Source organism: Vicugna pacos, chromosome 1 (genome assembly GCF_048564905.1).
Source record: "Vicugna pacos chromosome 1, VicPac4, whole genome shotgun sequence".
In the NCBI taxonomy this organism is placed as follows: domain Eukaryota; kingdom Metazoa; phylum Chordata; class Mammalia; order Artiodactyla; family Camelidae; genus Vicugna; species Vicugna pacos.
The window spans coordinates 3,018,589-3,039,564 of NC_132987.1; the positions used below are offsets into that span (position 1 = coordinate 3,018,589).

The window sequence follows — 20,976 nt, forward strand, 5'->3', positions numbered from 1 at the left end:
GCACAAAACTCACCAGTACTCTTTCTCTATAGCTCCTCACTGTGAGCAGAGTGGTAGTCACTAGAACAGCTCACAAACGTCCCAGCTCTCCTTGTAGGCACGTGGGAGAAATGCATTTCCCTACCCCTCTTAGCACACTGAAGTCAGATGTGACTGGCTTTGGCTAAGAAACATGAGCAGTACTTGGGTCACTTCCATGGAAATTGAGGGACTAGTGCATAATGTGCTGCTCCTCTGCCCTCGCTGTGACAGTGCGCGCCCATGCGGAGACGGCGCCTCCATCTCCCCAGGCCCCCAGGGACCAGTGAGCAGGTATAGGGGAGAGAAGCAGCAAAAAGGTCTGATGTTTCCATGGCTATGCAAATCAAATGCATTTCTTTTCCTGTTCAAGTTTTATTTTTTATAAAGTTCATAACTGCCTCTTTTTTATTCTCTTAGTTTCCTTAACAGCTATTACTAATCATTCCCTAACTCTTCCACAAAATACAGCCCTTCTCGGTGGTATTTTTCACATGCCCCACTGAGCAGGCAGGTCACTGCGCCACTTTACTACTGAGCATTGTTCTCCTCTCCTGTTCCAGTGTGAGCTGGTGACTTCCAGGTCTGCTGCAAGACCGGTGTCTGGAAGCTTCCCCTCCCGTCCTGGGGGCTCTATTCACCCCTTTCCTGGTGAGAACTCACTGGGTTCTTCGTCTTCCTTTTCCTTAACTTGTTCTCTTATCTAGTAATAACATATCCACCAGTATGTTTCTAAGAAAAGATATGCATTTTGAGGCTAGAATGTCTGAAAACATTTTAATTTTACCCCTACACGTGTAAGTTCAGCTGAGAAGAAACTTCCTCGCAGTTTGAAGACCTTCCTCTACTGCTTTCTAGCCTCCAGTGTGTAGTGTCACATCTGGAAAGGCTCAAGAAGCTACTTTAATTCCTAAACCTTTGGGTATGTTCTCCCCCTTGCCCTTTGTCCCACCCCAACACCTCTGGATGCTTGCAGGACTCTCTTCAAGTTCCTCAGTTTGCCTGACTACGGGCCTCAGTGTGTTGCTCCCCTCACCCTGCACCTAACACACTCACTGTGCTGAGCATCTCGTGGGCAATTCTATTCTACAAGTCCTTCCTCCAGAAAATTTTCTGATGTTGTTTGATAAAATCTTCCCATTTTCTGTTCTCTCTTCCTGTCACCACTATTAGGTGGATGTTGGATCTTCTATTTTCTGATTTTGAGACCTGACTCATACGTTACTCTTTTTACATTGTCCACCTCCTTGACTTTTTGTTCTACTTTCTGATAGATTCCTTGAATTTATTTGAAAAACATTCTATTTAAAGTATTTTGCTATCATTTTTTATGGTCTTTGGAAATTTTCTTCAGCATACAGCATTATCTTTGTTTCTCTGAGGACCCTTTCTCTATTGGTCCGGTCTGTGTCTTTCAAAGACTTCCCCCAAATATCTCACAATCCCTGACTGTCCATTTATATTCAAGACTGAAGCAAATAAAAGTCTAGAAACTCCATGGGCATCGCAGAGTTTATCAACTGGTGGCCCTCAATGCAGAATGATGACACAAAGGCCAGGAGCATGTAAACTCTACCCGAGAGTAAAGAGCTTAGTTAAGACTGCTCTACACTGTTAGACTCACCCCAGGCCCAGTCAGCTTCTCTAAACCTCCCCAACCTTCTGACTTAGAGAATGAAGGGAGGGAGATACTCAGCTGCAGGCATTCTAAGAAAGTGGAGTTGGGACCTAGGACAATGACTTGCCCTTAATCCCCCTGTTTTCAGTCTTAAATCTTAATTACACTCTCCACTCTTGTCCCTGAAATGAGACTTATGGCCTGCCATCAAGAAGAGAAAAGGTGCTTGGGAGAGTTCTACTGGTTCCTCACTCAGAATTTCAACCTGACATCCTCTTTTTAGCCTTATGCCTTAGTCCCCATCTTCGAAGATACCTGTTCCCCTAAGTCTTATCCATACTTTCTCTTTTTTAGTTTATCTTTTATTTGCTGGTTGTCATTTTGGTAAGTTCCAGGAAGAGAAGAATGATAAATGCATACTGTCATGTTCAAATGGAAGTCCTCTAAAGACACAGTATTAGAACCACTGGGGTTGTTTTTAAATTGGTAACTTTGCCTTATCTGTGCCAGCCAACCTCTTCTAGATCCTGAGTCAGGTCAGTGGGTTTGGGCTTTGTAGATTACAGTGGTTGGTTTCATTCTGTAATAAGAACCTTCAGAATACGAAAACAAATATATGTATGTATATGCATGACTAGGACACTGTGCTGTACACCAGAGATTTACACATTGTACTGACTGTACTTCAATTAAAAAAATTAAAAAAAAAATAAAAAGAGAACTTTTCAGGTCAGCAAATGGGAAGAAAAATCACACAAATCTTTCCAAACTTATATTCTGCCTCTCCCTACCCCCTACACCGAACTCAAAAGATTCAGTCCCCAACTTCTAATGCACAACTCTGATGAGGTTATACTCAAAACTGCTAGAGTCAAATCTTCAAACTTTACATGAGCCACATCACCTTGAAGAAGCATGTGATCAAGATAAAATGTAAAGAAACAGACCTTCCGTGTAAACTCATATGCATATTCTTGCTGTGTAACAATAAGGACAAGGGACACCAGCCGAAAATTATCTAACTCTAATGCAGTTTTTGAAAGCTTTACATTACAAGGTTTAAGTAACAGACATTTTATTTTTATAGTTTTGTTGCCAACTGTCTCCTATCCCAGAAGTTTATAAAGTTGACTGAAACTTTTCCCTCATCATCAGAATTCCTGGCAGACTTCAATTCACAAGTTCGATGTTGAACAATTTAAAACCAATACATTTCCTACTGATTATGGGTGAGGGGAATCTTCTAATTCCCATCTACAAAGATGTAATTGGTTTCAAAATGCTGGTTCCAGCTAAAATACATAACCAATTAATTCCTAATAAAGAAAATGTAAAAAGAACAAATATATATTTTAAGGGCAAAACAAGTTTAAGCATAAACTGGTAATAGCAACCCTGAGTGATATGATTACACATTATAGGTAACTAGTGTAAACAACTTACCACACTGTGCAAAAATTCCTAAAGCACCTGGGAATAAGGCAGTAGCCTGAAATATCAGTGTATTTCATTTTGCCAGTTTGTGAGCTGGATCAACTAACATGAATTATACACATGTGGTAACCACTTTTCCACAAAATAATGTGGTTTTGTTCATTCTGAAGACAATACACCCTTCAGGAGAAGAACACAGGTAGACAACAGACAGTCATGATGCTGAAGACTCTGGTGTCAGAAGCCCTGGGAGACTGAGACCAGGCTCCACATCCTTTGAGCCGTTTGCTCACACAGCAGAGCTGGATGTATCTATGTATAAATTCAAAGAGAACATGCTAACAACCAGGGACGTGTGCACTATGAATTACATACACCCTTCAGGGCTGGTCCATGTTACACTCAATGACTGCGTAAAGCTACAGGTGGACAGTAAATGAAAAAGTCATCTACTTTAAGAAATATGTAGTAAGTATTTTAGAAAAGGAAGGGTACCTGCTGCGTTCGGTGCACACACTTAACAGCCATCCACTTCTGCTCAGAGCTAAAAGGGTACTCGGCTTTTCTGATATAATCCTGTTGAAGTCCATCAAGACCCATCTACATGGCACAAAAGGAAAGTTAACTCTCACCAATATGTGGCTTTTTTCCTTTAACAAAGAAATAAGGGTCACAACTTGCAGCAAGGCTGGCTAGACACCTGGATTATTTTTCAGATGAGAGTGAGAGCAGAGCAGTGCTCCACCTCCGTACATCACCTTTCTCTGCGCAGCAGCACACATGCTCACTGTGGGAGTAGATCAAGTCTAAGGCATGCTGCTCAACTGCATGCAGAGCAAAACTTCAACTCTGACTAAATTAAATCCTCTACTGGCCAAATTCTGGAAGGAAGCAGGACACAAGTAAATAAAGGTGCCTGGCCAATACTGAGCATGTACTTTCTAGTCAACAGAAGCTTCAGATTCAATCCCTCACTTCTCATGGACTCACCTCTACCTTGCCTGGTGCCATCCTTGTCCTCCCCTGACCCCACGTCCTGACACGCTGGCTACCACCAATGTCATGCAGCGCTTCTCCTTCCCAAGAGCCTTTGCGTTTCCCTCCAAATATTCAAAAATATTCTTTCAACTACTCAAAACTCTGGCTTACTGCTTTTTACTGTCTACTGAAACATGTTCAGAACCTTCCTCCTGGCTTTCAAAGGCCTTCCAGAGCCCATCATTCAGCCTGTTTAACCACCCTCTGGGCCACTCACACTCCTTCCACTTCTTTCTGGCCAACCAATTCAGAAGCCACAATCCCCTCGAGGCTTCTTTATTCCTCTCTGCTTTCACCCTTGCTCTCCCTCAGCTGAACTCCTATCTAAACCCTTCCTTCCCTTCAAGCCCAGGCCCCAAGTCTGAATTTGCCCAGTTCTTGTAAATCTGGTAAATTTCAGTGTTTAAGACTTAACTGTCTACTACCTTGGTCTGCCTTTCATTTGTTCCAAGCATGTCACTGTTAACTCTCTACCTAAAATGTGAGGCCCCCACCCATAAGGAGGTGCTTTCACCCTCTTTATTTCTCAAAGAGATCAAGTTAAGTATAACAATAAATACTTGTTCAAAGTTGAATAACTAGTAACATCTTTAAAAAGCTATACTATACTATTTTAGTTATAGGGAGAACAAATGGTAAGGGAATGTGGGTTTCTGTTAAGAAAACATATGCATTCTAGAAGTACCAATTTTATTTTATTAAATTATGTTGTAACAACCCACATTTCTATCCTGGATCTCAGTTCAAGCAAACTCATTTAGAGGCATCTTGTTTTACACAAGTCCTAGGTTTTCTATGACTGCTCTTAAAAGCAGAAGTTTTGTTTTTGTTATGGAGTGACAGATTGGACTTTAGGTTTCTCGTTTAATCAACCACATGACTTAGGAGATGAGGTGCTCAACTAGGACAGATGAGAGGGTCACTGAGGGCACAGCCCACCTCATCGGTGCAAACTCCAACTCTACACTCATTTTAAGAAACTGACAATGGGAGGAAAGGGAAGACAGGATAAAGAAAAGCTGATTTCTCATGATGGCCTCAGTATCTCCACATGGAAATACTAAAGAATGTTGCCTCTCACTCATCTGGAAGTTGACATTTATCAGCAATTACACACATTTATAAAGTTTTTCGCATAAAACTCTAAACATTATGAAGACAAGAATTCTTTTCTTCTTAAGGACAAATGCATCCCTGGTCATTAGTTTCTATCTTGCATGTAGGGGATACAAAGTTCTACTGAAAAAGCTCTATGCTCTGTATTTCCAGGAAGAATAAAATTGGTTTCCAAAACGCCGTAAAAACTATGAAACACTGTGAGTCTTCTTCACTCAACGCCTAAAAGCCAGTAACACTGAAACTGTTCACATTCTCTTGTGAGGGTGGTATTTTCACACGTCAAAGAAGAGAGGTCAGGTACGTACCTTCATGGCAAGAGCAACTAAGGCCCCTTCCGTTGGCTTCCCCATTAGGGTGTTGTTTCTAATTACAGCATCATTGCACACACAGCCCGCCTAAGAGAAACGCATAGACTATGAGCCACTTCATCCTAAGTCACTGTGAAGAGTCACCTTCTCAGAGTCCAGTACTTACCTCAACAATTCTGCTAACAGATGGGTTATAGAACCCATGGACAACATCACCATCAACAAGCACCTCCCCAAATGGATTGTAGCCAACTCCAGTAACCTGAGGAACACAAAGTGGAGTCAACACACAACCGGCAGACAGGGACAGTACTATATGAAAACCAAAAACCATCATGAGCTGCGTTCATTTCATTTTACACATCACGACACTGTTAGCTGTATACCTAGAAAAGCATTTAAATGTGTCTACAAGAACAACAATTAACAGTGAAAGGAATACAGATACTCATTTTCATCACAATGATAAACCTAGTTATTACACTAATAATTAACTATTGATTATGCTAATTAATAATGCATAGCATATTACAAGTCAAAACAATATAACTGTTAATATACTTAATACAATCTTGTATTATTTCAAATTGCAATATACTACAAAAAGGATAAATAAGCCACGAAAATCTCTATACACAGTGAGCTTAAATTTATTTAATGTTACATTTATGTAAGATGCTACAATTTGCAAAGAATTCAAATCTACTACATCTAACATTTGTGACAAACCTATGACCTAGACAAAAGCAGAATTATTTCTCCTTCTCTGCAAATATGCAGGCTTAGAGTCATTAAGTGATTTACCCTAGCACTTACAAATTTCTGTAACGTATATTATGCACCAATTTTAAAAATCAAAGACAGACAAGTCAGACGACACTTACTCTAAATGACCAGAACAAACCAAGCCAAACAAAAGTTAAGATCGTTTAGAGGAATTAACAAACGGTTAATGCTTGACATACAAAATTATGGGCTTAAAAGAGAAACTTCTATCTTACCTTCCATATCTGGACCATAAAATAGAAGCACATGTGACCCTAATAACCCTTCCATGTCATCCAGAAAAGGCACATTCAACAACACAGCACTGGGTATCCCTAACCAAATCTAACACCCTAAATATCAACAGTCTCAGTTTAAGGCCTTGTAAAATGGAATTAAACAGACCTAAGTGCCACTTCTGTCACTTTGTCAAATGCTTACTTTGCTCAGAGAACTGGCTGCAAATATATTTTAAAACACTGTACCCATCATAAGCAGGTTAATAAAAATTTCAGCCAGAAATCCTGCCAAGACTAGGTGTGACTGGAACTTGTCTTCAACCAACCTCAAAATTAACCAGGGCATGTACACTGACACGTACTTGAGATGCACATACATTTATTCTTTCAACAACTATTTACTACTATGAAGCAGACCTCATGCTATGTCACAGAGTTCCTACTCTATTGTAACTTACAGTATAATGGGAAGGGGGACAGAGAATTTCATCTGGACTACAAGATATGGAGTGCTGTGAAAACAGGTAACATAAGGCGAGGTCTGGATGGTCAGTAAAGCTTTTCTGATGAAATGGGTTGGCAGTGTGGCGCAAAGGACGAAAAGGCATTAGACTGTCCTAAGGACTGAGAACAGCAGCAAGACCCTGAAGTAGGAGGAATTCTGTCACATCAAAAAAACCATAAAGCTAGAGTATCTGGTACACAGAGAGCAAAGTGGACACACAGGCTGAAGAAGGAAATATGGGACAGAATACGTAAGGCCTTCAGCGGCCCCACTTCCAAACCCTGGTTGCAGTGGAGAGCCACTGAAGCATGCTCATCAGGGGAGTTCTGAGAGATCCCCAAGCTGCACACACAGCAAAGGATCAAGAGCTAGGTAATGAACAGATGGAGGGATGACTGAAACAGGTGTGGACAGGGGTCAAGGTTTCAGACTGTGCAAATGGAGTGGGACCAAGTTGGGGGAGGACCACGTGGGACAGAGCACATTCTGGTGCTGACTGGCTGACAGCCCTGTGAAGGCAGGACAGATGAGTGGGGATGTTAACACCAGGTTCCCTAAGAAGGACATTGCTGTCAGACACGAGCCCACAGGTACCTCAGCGCGCAGGCCGTCCGATGTGAACACGTGGGTGACAGTCATTTCATTCTTCGTCAGGGTCCCAGTTTTATCGGAACAGATCACATTACAGCAGCCTGAAGAGCAAATTGGCACGAGTCACCAAGAGTCAGGGGAAACACAAGTTCACACTGAACACAAATCAAAGACACTGGAAGCCTGTCCTGCTCCTCTGAATTTTGTACAAATCAAGCTCATGGATAAGTTTAAACTGCTCTCTCTCATTGTGTTTGCTTCATCACATGGTAGTTTCTAAAATTAAAATTAAAAGTTAGATACTGATAAATGTTGACTTTATTTATCTACAGTTGAATTTCTACAAAGATACCTGACATTAGGCTTACATAGTAATTTTATATATTTTCTAGAAAGTTGCAAGGGTACCTAAATATAAACCTATCATATAACTTTTTCAGTCAGTATTTTAAGGTATTTTTGCCTTCTCAATACTAAAATGCAAACTAGAAACTAAATTCAAAATTTTTGGATTCCTAAATCAAGAGAAGTTTTGTAACATATATAAATAAACTTACCACAATTTTCATATCACACATAAGATTATGTTACAGCAACAGAACTATTGTATATTTACTGATCTTACCAACAAATTCAACTCAAGAATGACATTTTGGGATCCATAATTATCAATTATCTTCCTTGAGAAAGCAAAAGAAAACATTCTATTTCACTCTAAAGTTTCATTTGTTACTTTTTTTTAAACATGATTTAAAGCATTAGAGCATTTCATGATGCAGAGAGATGTAAGAGTTCCCTGACCTGAGTGATACGCATTTTAATGACGTTTTTGGCTGTTAAAACCAAACTCAACACTGCCACAAGCCAGACACTACCATGCAAGCCTCTAAGACAAACTATAAAACCCAAAGATGATTCCTTGTTGTGTAAACAAACACACTGGATAAGTATGCTCTAACCAGAGACTTACCTAGAGTTTCAACGATAGGTAGTTTTTTCACAATGGCCCTTTTTTTCACCATTCTCATAACACCAAGGGCTAGAGTCACTGTGACCACAATGGGAAGACCTTCAGGAATTGCTGCGACAGCCAAACTATAACCGATAAACACACAGTATTGAAGCACACATTCAGCAGTACCACAGCAATAATGTCAATTTTCAGTAATGTTGGCTGTTACTTTAAACAGAGGCTAAATAATGTAAAATTAATACTGTCAATACCCAACAAGGGCCTCAAAATGAGGGAAAACCGATTACCCTTTATTGGACACCTACTAGCTGCCAGGTTAAGCCGAGATTAAAGATAGAGGCTCTGCCATCAGACTGCCTAGATTTGTGCCCCAGCGTCATCCGCTGCTACCCGTGTGACCTCAAGCTACTGTGACTCCATGACTCTGCAGTGTAGTTTCCTCATCTATAAACAGAGAATAGTAATGGGTGTTCAAATACTTGTCCATGAATGTTCACAGCTGCCTTACTCACAACAGCCAAAAGAAGGAAAGAGCCCAAGTGTTCACCAACTGGTGAATAGGAAATTGTGATACAGGCATACAGTGGACTACTATTCAGGCATAAAAAAGGGAAAAGTCCTGATTCGTGCTACAACATGGACAGACCTTCGCAACACTGTATTAAGTGAAAAAAGCAGGCACAAAAGGACACATATTGTATGACTCTATTTACATGAAATATCAAGAATAAGCAAATACAAAGAGATAGAAAGCAGTTTAGTGGTTGCCAGTAGGCAGGGAGAAGAATGGGGAATGACTGCAAAATGGGGACTGATATTTCTTCTGGGGGTGAAGAAAAAGCTCCCACACTACAGAGTGGTGGCGGCTGTAACATTATGAATGTACTCAATGCCACTGAATTATATACTTTAAAACGGAAAACTGGAATATATGATGTATGTGTATATTGTATGACCAAAAAAAATTAATTACTTCTCTATTTCCCTTTGCAATATTAAGAATCTCTCAAATTAAAATCTCCACTCTTGTCCCTTCCCGAGTACTATCTCCTACTTCTCCTGCAGACAAGGCCACGTGCCCCTCCCTCCTTCTGACACTGGGCCCTGCACTGCCTCGACTTTCCTTTTTCTATTACCTACTCTTTCTTTAGCAGGATCCAACTTGATTATCATTACATCCTGCTCTATAACCATTATCAACTTTTCACAGGTTGATTCTAAAAGTTGAAAGCCAGTGAGTAAGTGTTACAGTACTACTGGCTGAACAGTATACACTCAAGAGTCAAGAAATATGTGCTACCATTAACACTGCGTTCCCTCTTTGAACTATTCTAAGTCCACACAGAACCCTCTTTCCTTACGCTTCCACTGCCTTCCCTGTATAGCAAAAAAAGGCCATCATTGCTTATCATCTAGAGCCATGGGCCTTTTCATTCTTTTATATTTAAATCATTCTATAAATAATTTACAAAGGAATAAAATGGATGATGAAAAACTTCATTAGAAATTTTCATTTGAATTTTAACCTTAAACTATACTCCAGGATTTGAAGATGTGTCTCTGAAATGGGCAACGTCCTCTCAATGCAACTAAACTGCTCATCAACTGACATGAGCAAACCTGGAACATAGTCACCTTACAAAACAGTGATTTCAAATTCAAAGAACATTTCTAACAGCTTGTAGGCTTATCAAGTCTGGTTTCTCTTTTTGCATTTGTCTCTTCAAAATGCAACAGTTCTCAAAATGTTGATGGTTCTTAACTTTGTTGAAAAGAGGACAGTCACCTTTTTTGTAATTTAATTGCAAAATTTTTATTTTTTTGGTAGGCGGAGGTAATTAGGTTTATTTATTTTAATGGAGGTGCTAGGGATTGAACCCAGGGCCTCGTGCATGCTAGGCACAGAACATTTAAGATTTAGAAACATCAGTTACAATGGTGAATCCACTGTGGTTTTTCATCTCTGTATCATCCATTTCCTTTTAATCATCTTTATATTCATACTGGCCTTCAGCATTTCTCCTCCACTTACAAATGGTATGAAGTAAATGTTAGTAAACAAATAGCACAGAAGATGAAAGAACACTGTCGTACATCTTGTTAGCGACAAGGGGTGCTCCAAATTCTTGGTGGGAAGCTGCATGAAGAATTTCTTGCTGTACAATGACAGTAAGAAGATGCCTGTCCTTCTCTTTTTGTCCTTAAAAATAAACTATTTTCTCATTAATTCAGGAGTCTGAGAAAACTTAAGAGTATCATCACCCAAGATTCACAGTGGTGAGATTCCACTTATATGATTCCATTCCACCTTCATCATTACAAGCCTACAGTGGCTGTCTCTGTATTCATCTCCTGATTTGTCCAATAACTGTAAAAATTTTTCTATACTTCTTTGCCATTGTGGTAAAAAATGAAAAATTCTGAATTCAATTTTGTTCAATGAATGCCAAAAAAAAAAAAGACTACAAAGATTGTGTCTCCAGACTTTTATACCTTCTTAAATAATAATGTAATACTTTCAGCAACATAATAGGAAAATTAAAGGATGACAGAACAGTAATGATTTATTATTACATTAGCCTTATAAGCAACCATTCTTCTGCTTTCTTATTGTTTTATTCATTTTTAACACAGTTGGAAATAAATAACTGCTAGGGTAATGAAACAGCAAGATGTTTCAAGACACAGGAGATATGTCACTAAAGATCCCACAAGTATTGCAGCATTTATGAGAGTACAATAGACTTACCATATGGTGACTGCAAAATAGAATGAGTTTTATCCTATTAAAAAAACTCTTAAATGTTTGGTCCTTTGGAAGACCTTGAGTTAGGTATAAAAGTCATGACACGTAAATCTTCACAAATAATCAGAACCACTCCAAAAAAAAAATACTCAAACCCCAAAAATGAATCCAATAGATAATATGTCAATGGCTAATATCTCAGATTCATTTCCCATTTTAAGTTCACTTCGTACTTAAGCCAAGGTTTCTTTACACGTTAAGCCAGGAGTTTCAAGTTATATTTCTGTCTCTCAAAAGGAAAAAATACACTCCACTACATCACAAGTATCTTTTATCTTCTTATTCATTCTATCTACTCCTTATATAATCCATTTGACTTTTTTTAATCTGCTGATTTTTATTCTAAAACTTGAACTAGTATTTCCAAGGCCTGTTACAGAGCTGTCATCCAGGACTCTTTTCCTTAGAGGACTAGGTCAGTTCCATCTTTTCTTACACCCTATATATCATCATCTTCTTCCCTTTTACCCTTGATTTTGTCAGAATTCATACAACGATAGGTAAGGGATAAATTTTCCGATTACTTGCCTATCCACCTGTAATCACCTGAATTGATACTTTGGCCAGGCCTACATTTATAGATTTAAAATCATTTCCCCTCATACTTTAATTGTACTGCCCCAACGTCCTCTGATTTAATCCAATACTGCTATGGATGAAGGTTTAATAAGATCTTTTTCCCCTTCTGTATTTGGTTAAATTTCTAGCTCTGGTCCCTTAGTGACCACAGTATGGCAACCACGTTGCTAGGCGACACTGCTTATAATGAAGGATCTTCTGGCTGATAAACTGCCTATGGACTGGAAGAACTATAATTATCAAACAGGAAGCACAGCTCTGGGTTTCCGGAGTGTGGTGACTCATAACTGGACAAGTTTCTTGCAGGCACCCTGGAAAGTATACATTTCCAGAGAGGTTGGCTCCTGTGGACTATGAGGCATTCTGACCCAGGACAGCTCCTGTCCTTACAAAGTCATCTCACCTACTTATTTGTAAGCTGAACTGCCACATGGACTGCTGCGAGAACTCTCCCAGAAGAGGGATGCCTGAAGGATGCCTGAAGTTGCCCTGTGGTGTTCAGCATACAGATACCAGCTCTGACCTGTGTCAGTCGTGTGAGTAGAAATCTTTAGCAGAGCCTAAAAAACCCTGTGGTGGGAACTACAGTTGCTAATGAGAAGTATGATACCAGTCTAATTATCCTTCCTTTGTAGATGACCAGGCTTCTTGTCTTTAGTTTCACAATGATGAATCTAAGCTGAAGTTTTCTCATCTTGCTTAACATTTGGAGAATCCTTTCAAACTGCAAAGATTCACATCTCACTTCAGACTGGCAAAGAATTCATGTATCATTTCTTATATAATTTCTTCTTAGCTCTTTTTAAAACTCCTATTACTTAGATACAGCATTTATTTGAATTATTCTCTTTGTCACTTTTATCTCATTCTCTTACTTTTTACTCTATTTTTTGGGAGACCACTTCGCTTTATATTACAGCCCTTAAATTGAATTTTTAATTTCAGCAATCATAGTCTTAATTTCTAAAAAAAAAAATTTCATTATGTGATCCTTTTCTACAGCAATCTGTCTATCATGAATGCAATTTCTTCACAAATCTCTGAAAAATAAACATTTTGTTTTATTTTCAGTTTTCCTTCTATTCTTGAATTTTTGGTTTTCCTCTGAGATGGACTGTTCAATTTCTGTATTGTGGTCTTTCTCTTTCATGCTCCTAGTTTTCAGTCTGGCAATCTTTAATTGTCTATTTATACATATATAAGGGTGATACTGGGTTGATTACACCAGACATGCAATGGGGGGGGGGGTTCCTCCAGTGTATATGTGAAGGTTTTCATTTTCCTAGCGTTCATTTCAATACATGAATTCTGAACTACTCCCCCATAATGGAATATAAGTTACGCCTATCAAAGAAATAAGAGAGGCAAGAGAGACTTCAATTTATGAACAAACCACAAGAACTTACCTTACACTGATAGTAAACATTTCCAGGATATCTTTTCCTAGTAACCAGCCAACCAACATGATGATACCTGTAACAGAACCACACAGTTGTTTCTCCTTTTTATATGAAATCATCCAGGCACGAAAGGGAGCGCACAACAAGCTGAGGGGAGCAAGAGCCCCTGATAAAAAGGGAAAAGTGTATCAGGTCACGATTATAAGATTTTACAAAAGCCCATTAAGCAGAGGAGATTAAAGCTAATATCGCTTAAGATTAAAGCTGTGTTTGCATCCATGCACACACATGTAGTTTTACGTCTTGTTGCCACTGCTGCCACCCATCCCTTAAAGTAATAAAATCTGAGTTCCCAGTATAAGAAATGATTACCAGTACTCTTATACAATGGGTAAAAAAAGAAAAAGGAGGTGGCCCAGACATATAGGTCTTCTATTAACTATCAGGTTTGCAAAAATATACCCTGGAACTTAACTTCTCATAACTCAATGTCCAGACATTTCCATGTTACATCTGTTCGGCGAACGAAGGAGTACTTAAGACTTGGCTCACAGGATGGCATTGCTGTCCTAGACAACTAAAACTGCAATTAACTTTAAAAAAATTACTACTTACATGGCATCTAAATGCTAAAAACCAGTTAACATAACCAGACAACTGACTCTATACTCTTGGCTTTAATCTTTATCTTTGAAAAGAAGAGGCCAAGAGACGCACCACGGGTTTCCTGAGGAAAAACGCAGAAGCATCAGTGTTTCAGAAAACAAAGCACCTTCAAGACTGTATTCCAGATCAATACAGACATTCAGAACAAGTTTTCTGCTCATCTTTCTAGAACTACAAAATAATGACCCAGTGTGACCTCTTAGTCCCGATCCCAAACACTATTCTGAGGAAAGAAATTATGTCCCATGAGTTACACCAGGGCCAAGCAAACGAGTCCCCCGGGCCTCCAACGCGTTTCTGTGAACAGTCTGCCGGAGCCCTGCCACACCCATGTGTCCATACACTGTCTATGGCTGCTGGCAGATTGAGTATTTCCAACAGGGACTGTGCAGACAAAGGCTAACATATTTACTCTCTGGTGCTTTACCAAAAAGTCTGCTGATCCTTGATTTTTTTCATATACTATCCTAACAAGAAAAATTATGCCCAATGCATTGTATTAAAACCAGCTAATCATAAAGTTGAAAATTTTTTATCAGCAAATTTGAGATGGTTTCATGGTACAGTGTTAATACGAACTGGAAAGATTTAATGGGCTAAATGCCCTTCAATTTATCAAATTCACTATACACTCTAAAACATAAATAGCAATAATCAAATGAAGAGAGCATGAGAATGCACACCACTTAAAGGGGACAAAATTCCTTCACAGTGTCTGTCCACTTTATGATAACAAGAAATGGATCGACAGGATTAATACTTTAGGAATTATTTCACTAAACTTACAACAGAAATATTGATTTAAAATTGCATTATAATTTTAAAAGCCATAAGGAAAATTAAAATAATATCACAAAGAATTAAAAAGAGGAAAGACCCCCAAATTGCTGGAAGTGTTTAATTTATGATAAAGATGTCATTTCCACTCAGTAAATAAAGAATAGACCACAGAACTGGTGATACTGGGATAATTAACTTTTGAGTAAAAAGCTAACTAACTATCTTAAGCCTTGTACTAAAATAAATTCTAAATGAAATAGTAAAATTAAGTGTCAAAAATAAAAAACTAAAGCAGTAATGTTTAAATATAAACATCTTCCCAAATTGGGGTTGGGAGAGCCTTTACGAATAGAACAAAGACAGAAACCTAACTGTAGATTTTATCAATAGGAGGATGTGATCAGAATCCCGAGGGAAGAGAATGTTTTATGACACACATCACCCTCCTCCCTACCAAGTTTATTACGTAGCTCTCAAAAGTAATTTAAAAAGCAGGAGAAAACCACAACAAAAGGACTGATATCCTGGTTATACAAAGAGCTGTGACCAACCTAAGACTGGCGCCACAAAAGAAGAAGGGACAAAAGGAACAGACTGGCAGGTTGCAGAACAAAGTAGGAAGGACTAACACACATATGACAAAGTGTCAATGTCTCTAACAATGACTTTTAAAGTAAAAGAATGACAAGTCTTTTATTCACCTGTTAAGACAATGACAAAAAAAGCTGGCAAGGGCACTGGAAGAGGGACGCTTTTACCTCGTTGATGAAGGTATTATTCGGCAATAGGAAACAAAAGCCTTTAAAAACATGCCAAAATTTTTAGAGTATTTGGAGTATCATATAGATACTCTTTGACCCAGTAATTTCACTTTCAGGAATTCATCCTAAGGAAACAAGAGGTGTTTATAATAAGATACCTGCACTGAAGAGTCACTTACATAATTTTTATAAACTTAAAAATCCCACATAAATGTCTAGAAGATAAGAGTTTTTATTTATGTATGAACGCACACATATCCACACAACGAAATGCTACAGAACCTTTGTTTCAGGTGAGCATGACATGATGTCTGTGATAGGACATGTGAAAAAAAGAAACGTAGTCATGAAACGCCACTACCACGCTCTGCTGCAGACTAGAAAGACAAACACTAATCTCACCGGAACGCTCTTTGATTACAGGAACCACACCGAGTTCTACTTTATCGACGTAGAAAAGGACAACAGCTGGGGGTCAGTTTTATAATTTAACAGAAGCAGTGGTAACTGAATGAATGAATGAATGAATGCATGCATCTAACTCCCCATTCCCACTCAAGAAAGGAAAGCTGAGTAAGTACATGAGAGGTACATACCACTCTGCTCTTACCTATTATACCAAAGGAGTAAAAGGAAAGCTGCTTTCCTAAGAGGTCCATGCTCTTCTGCAGAGGGGTTTTTGGTGCCTTGACAAATTGGAGAAGAGTGTCACCAGAATTGCCTAAACTTAGTGAGCTCTACTAGGTGCCAGGGACCGTGCTAAGTGCCTGACACACACGTGCTGGTGCTAACATACCCAAGACACACATATCCCTTGAGGTCAACAGTAGCTCCTTCACTGAGGAGCCTGGGAGGCTCAGACTTTTAAGAGCCCATTCACTTGAAGAGGACCATGTTCTCTACAGCTCTGTCTGAGGAGAGATCCCTTCTCCAGGACTCCTCCAGGAGCTGTTCCAAGACTTCATGCCCATCAGCTGCCCCCACTCAGCCCAGCTCCTTCCTGTAGCCATAGACAAGCTCGTGGCCCAGGTCTGCTATGGTGTGGGCTCCCTGACTGCTAACCCCTGTCTCTGGCCAGGCCGGGACTGGTTTACACACTGCATCACACACTGGGGCCTCGGCAAGCTGCAGAGAAATCCAGATGACTTGATTTGTCCCGATGTCAGGACTTGAGGTATGGCAAAGTGTATGGCATCGGGAGAGAGCAACTTCTGTTTATATATAAGGAAGCATTTTAAATGGGAGAACTAATCTTCAATATCCTTAAACAAGGATGTCTTCTAAGTTACCTCACTTTGCAATCTTTTTCTCCAGATGCTTGGAATTATGTAAATTTGGGACTTTTGGTAGACGATACGTTCTAAAGTACAAATATACTATTTGGTAATCTTTCAAATCAGTATGATAAAGCTAATTTCTAAAAAGAATAAGCCCTATAAATAATTGGCTATAATCCTTTTCCTCTTATAAACAATATCAAAATGTTTTAGAATACTGACGTCAATTCAAGCCCTTCCAATTACAGGCTCTCCAATTATGTTTTTAAGGACAGACAACTGAGTGATATTCTGAATAAAATATTTCTTTCAATAGTACATAAAATAATCCACCAACATTCTCTTTTCCTCTGCTTACAATGGAGCATGCGTTTCAGATCTCAAATTAATACATTATTAACAAACTAAGTACTCACTTCTTCTGCTTGCATCATTTTAAAAACCTCCCCAAATTCAGAATTTTCTCCTGTTCCAATGACAATTCCCTAAAGGGAAAAGCGGGAAAACACATTTACATTCAGATGGAATCACTTCTTTCAATCAAAAAAACAAAGCCCCTTAATTCCCCTTCTCCACAGTCAAGAGGACTGACATGCGTGTCCAAGGTTCCCTCAGCAAACTTAGCTCTGATGTTACTATAGATCATTGGCATCTATGACACAAACCTTGAAAACAAACATCTCATTAAACTACTCACATCTGAGGCCCATTTTTAACCTGTATTAATATTTCTGAAATTTGAATCTGTCTTATACTCAATTCAATGCAGTTTTCCTTTCCCCTGTGAATGATGCCTCTTATATTTGTGGAATATTAGGACCCAGGAAATAAAATATTTGAAATCTATCAGTAGGTGAATGGTATGTAGTCAGAATATTATAGCCAGCACCATATAAATTAAATCAAAATTTTATTTAGCCAGTAATGAATGTATACACAAGTCACTATTTCTGTCTCAAAAAAAGAACAGGCACTGAGGAGTATGCCTTAACAGGGTCCATCACCTGGAAAACAGCAGAACTATGGATGTGTCACACCTCAGAGACACAGCTCCTCCTTAGGCTCACAAATGGCTCCCAAGCATTAGGTTCAACTCTGTTATTTCTTTGTCATATATTTTTAAAAGATGCACATAAAATTAGCAAAAAAAAAAAAAAAAAAAGAACTGAGAAATGGCTGAAAACAGAGGAACTGCTATATTTTCAAAACAAGAAAAGAAAATTACCTTTGCTTTTCCACATCTGACCAGTGTCCCCATGAAGGCAATGTTACTTCTTGAAGCAAGATCTCCATTGGCTGCAGCCGGCTGAGGAGCTGTCACCTTAGAACAAGGCGTCGTCTCCCCCGTCAGGCTAGACTCATCGATGGAAAGATCCACCGCCTTGGGGAACACAAAGCACTCCATCAGGGTCAAGCTCAAGGACTCCGTGCTACACTCAACGTCTACAGTCTGTAACCATCACTTCTGCCACAAATATCCTCCCTTCTATTAACTACGCACGTCTCTTATCACACCTTTGCTTTAAGACAGTGGACCGGAATAAGTGCAGCCACGTTTAAAAATGAAGCTAAGTCAACAAAATCTGACATGCAAAGGAGACCCATGAGACAAGATCAGCCTAAATTTAAAAATCAACCAGGGGAAAGGAGACACTAGCTGAGACTTAATCTAGAGAAAATCCAACTCTCATGATAAAGTATCATTTCCTAATTTTGCCATACCTCTTGTCTTGAAAATGTGTTTGGCAGGTTTAAACCAACCATAACAGAAAGAGAAATATGAATACAAGGTATAAAAGATACTGAGAAATAAATTACTTCAACATTTTGGGCTCAATTTTCATAAAACTTTTCTTGCTATACATCCCTACACTTCTTCCAAATGTGTGTTAGCAAGAATCAAAAATGAATACAAATGTTTCCATGCAGATCAATGGGGTTCAATACTGAGGGATTCACTCCTAATGCAATGAAGAATTCACCTACCCAAGCATGAAAGAAACAATCGTCATTTTATATGTGGAAAACACTGCAGATGTGACCTGGCTGTTTCCAAGTATGGCCCAGACAGCAGGTCCAAGGATGTTGACAGGTGTTGTGTATGCTGTGACAGATGCCGCTGACAGACACACACACGGGGGGAGGAGCACTGTGGCCCGGCGAGCTCAAGAAACACCGCGTCAAGAGGTATAAGCAGCCTGCCCTACTCAGTGCCTCTCAAAACCTTCAATGCACCAGTGTGACTCTGCTCAGCACGGGCTGTCCACCAGCCCTCTACCACCTCACAGCTCGTTAGGAACTCACTGGCCTGCCTCAAATACGGAGGTGGGGAAGGTGAACCTAACAAACCGCACTTGCAAGCCCTCCAGGTAATTGTGACGCACACTCAAGTCTGAGAATCAGCAGTGTTTCCCCAACGTCTCTGATCCGTTTTACTCCAGAATCGCTTGTTCAAGGATCACTAGGGAAACTAGAACCTAGTTCATGATTCCTCTCCTTTCACAGGTATGTGGGCTCACTCACCCCACCAGCATCTACTAACGACCTTAACTGTGCACCAGGCACTGGGTTAGATCCTATGAAGGAAACAAGCTGGGAAAATGAAGCAGCAGTTAAATGACTGTGCAGTCTCACTGCTAGTATAAAGCAGGCTGGAGTTCTGAATTGGGCCGCCTGACTGACAGTTCATACTATCTAAAAAGTATCCTAAATTTAAATCCTATTTTTAATTGTTTTGGCGGGGAAAGGAACGCATCTCATCTTTTTAGAATGGGTCATTTTCTTAGAAGCGTAAATGCCTTAAAAATCTCATGGAAAATAATTATTGAAAACTGAGTTCATGGATTTTCTCCCCATCTACATAATAAAACTATTATGAACTGATCAACGCCACCAATTCATTCACTTAAAAAATATTTATGAATGCTTATATTATGCCAAGTCCTGTACTCTACCACACACAGTGGGAGTCAGCAGTAAACAAAATAAACTTCCTGCCCTCAGCTATTATTCTAATGGGAAAGTGATCTGAAAAAATAAACAGGAGTATATAATGTAACGCCTGACAGTGGGGGAAAACCCGAGTAAGAATGGAGAGTGACATTTTAGACAGACAGAGAACACCTCTCAAGAGCTGATGACCCTTTGGCAGGGCCGTGACTGATGTGATGGCCCCAAGGCTGGCCCATCATCAGGGTGAAAGGATTCCAGGCAAAGGGAGCAGAAAGACAAAGGCCATGGAGGCAGGAGCATACCTGGTGTGTTCCTGTGCTAGGCAGACGTATGACGTTGCAAATATAATCAAAAGTTTACAACATCAGATCATTAAGTTTACAAATGTTCAGAATAAAAATAAATTATATCATCCAACTCCGGAGAGACCAAAATATGTTAGCATTTTCTGGAAGTTTAGTACCATGCAAACATGATGGATTTTAGTACTAAAACAGGTTTATAAAAAATATTCCTTAAAACACAGATCACCAGTCCTTCAGTCTTTAAAAGGCCTCCCATTTATATAAGTATGTGTGCAAGGACAAGCCAGGTAAATATGGGCTCGTTACTTCAACCCAACTACAGATTAAAAAACACAAGGGCAATAGATTTTTTTAAATTAAAAGAACATATTTATTTGACTTCCCAAATTACTCGTAAGACTGTATAATTTTTCACACTAACAGATGTATTGCCAAAGTAAGGGGAAAAATTTGATGCTAATACTGAAAACTGTAAGTTGACATTTCATTGCTCACTATCTGCTAGGCCCTGTGCTACGTGCTTACACTAAGTCATCTACTAACAACTCCAGGGAGGCAAGTACTAGTACTATTATCCCTATTTTACAGACACATTGAAAGGCCAAGCAACTCACCCAACATCATACAGATAGTAAGCTACGGAGATGAAACCCAAACGTTGACAAATTAATTTCTATTTTTCTGAATTACAGAATTCAACAAAAAGTTTATTTGATTTAGCAAGCTCCTTTTTAAAGCCTATTACAAAAATCAGAAATGCTTGTCATTTTCTGAGCTCTTAATTAGAAAAAAAGACCTGCTAGCATTTAAAAGCAAACAAAAACTTGTATATGTCTACAAAA

At 39.2% G+C, this 20,976-nt stretch overlaps 1 protein-coding gene across 4 annotated transcripts in view; it reads right to left on the reverse strand.

The window, feature by feature from the left end:
• ATP2C1 (ATPase secretory pathway Ca2+ transporting 1) overlaps positions 1-20,976 on the reverse strand; it is a 104,625-nt gene that overhangs the window by 29,269 nt on the left and 54,380 nt on the right. For all 4 annotated transcript variants that reach the window (XM_072971078.1, XM_072971057.1, XM_072971070.1 and 1 more), the window contains 9 exons: positions 18,103-18,258; positions 17,294-17,362; positions 16,211-16,286; positions 13,400-13,466; positions 8,606-8,730; positions 7,639-7,736; positions 5,702-5,797; positions 5,533-5,622; positions 3,566-3,670 (listed from right to left, as the gene is read on the reverse strand). In XM_072971078.1, the coding sequence (XP_072827179.1) occupies positions 3,566-3,670; positions 5,533-5,622; positions 5,702-5,797; positions 7,639-7,736; positions 8,606-8,730; positions 13,400-13,466; positions 16,211-16,286; positions 17,294-17,362; positions 18,103-18,258 (882 nt within the window). The remainder of the gene's footprint in view (positions 1-3,565; positions 3,671-5,532; positions 5,623-5,701; positions 5,798-7,638; positions 7,737-8,605; positions 8,731-13,399; positions 13,467-16,210; positions 16,287-17,293; positions 17,363-18,102; positions 18,259-20,976) is intronic.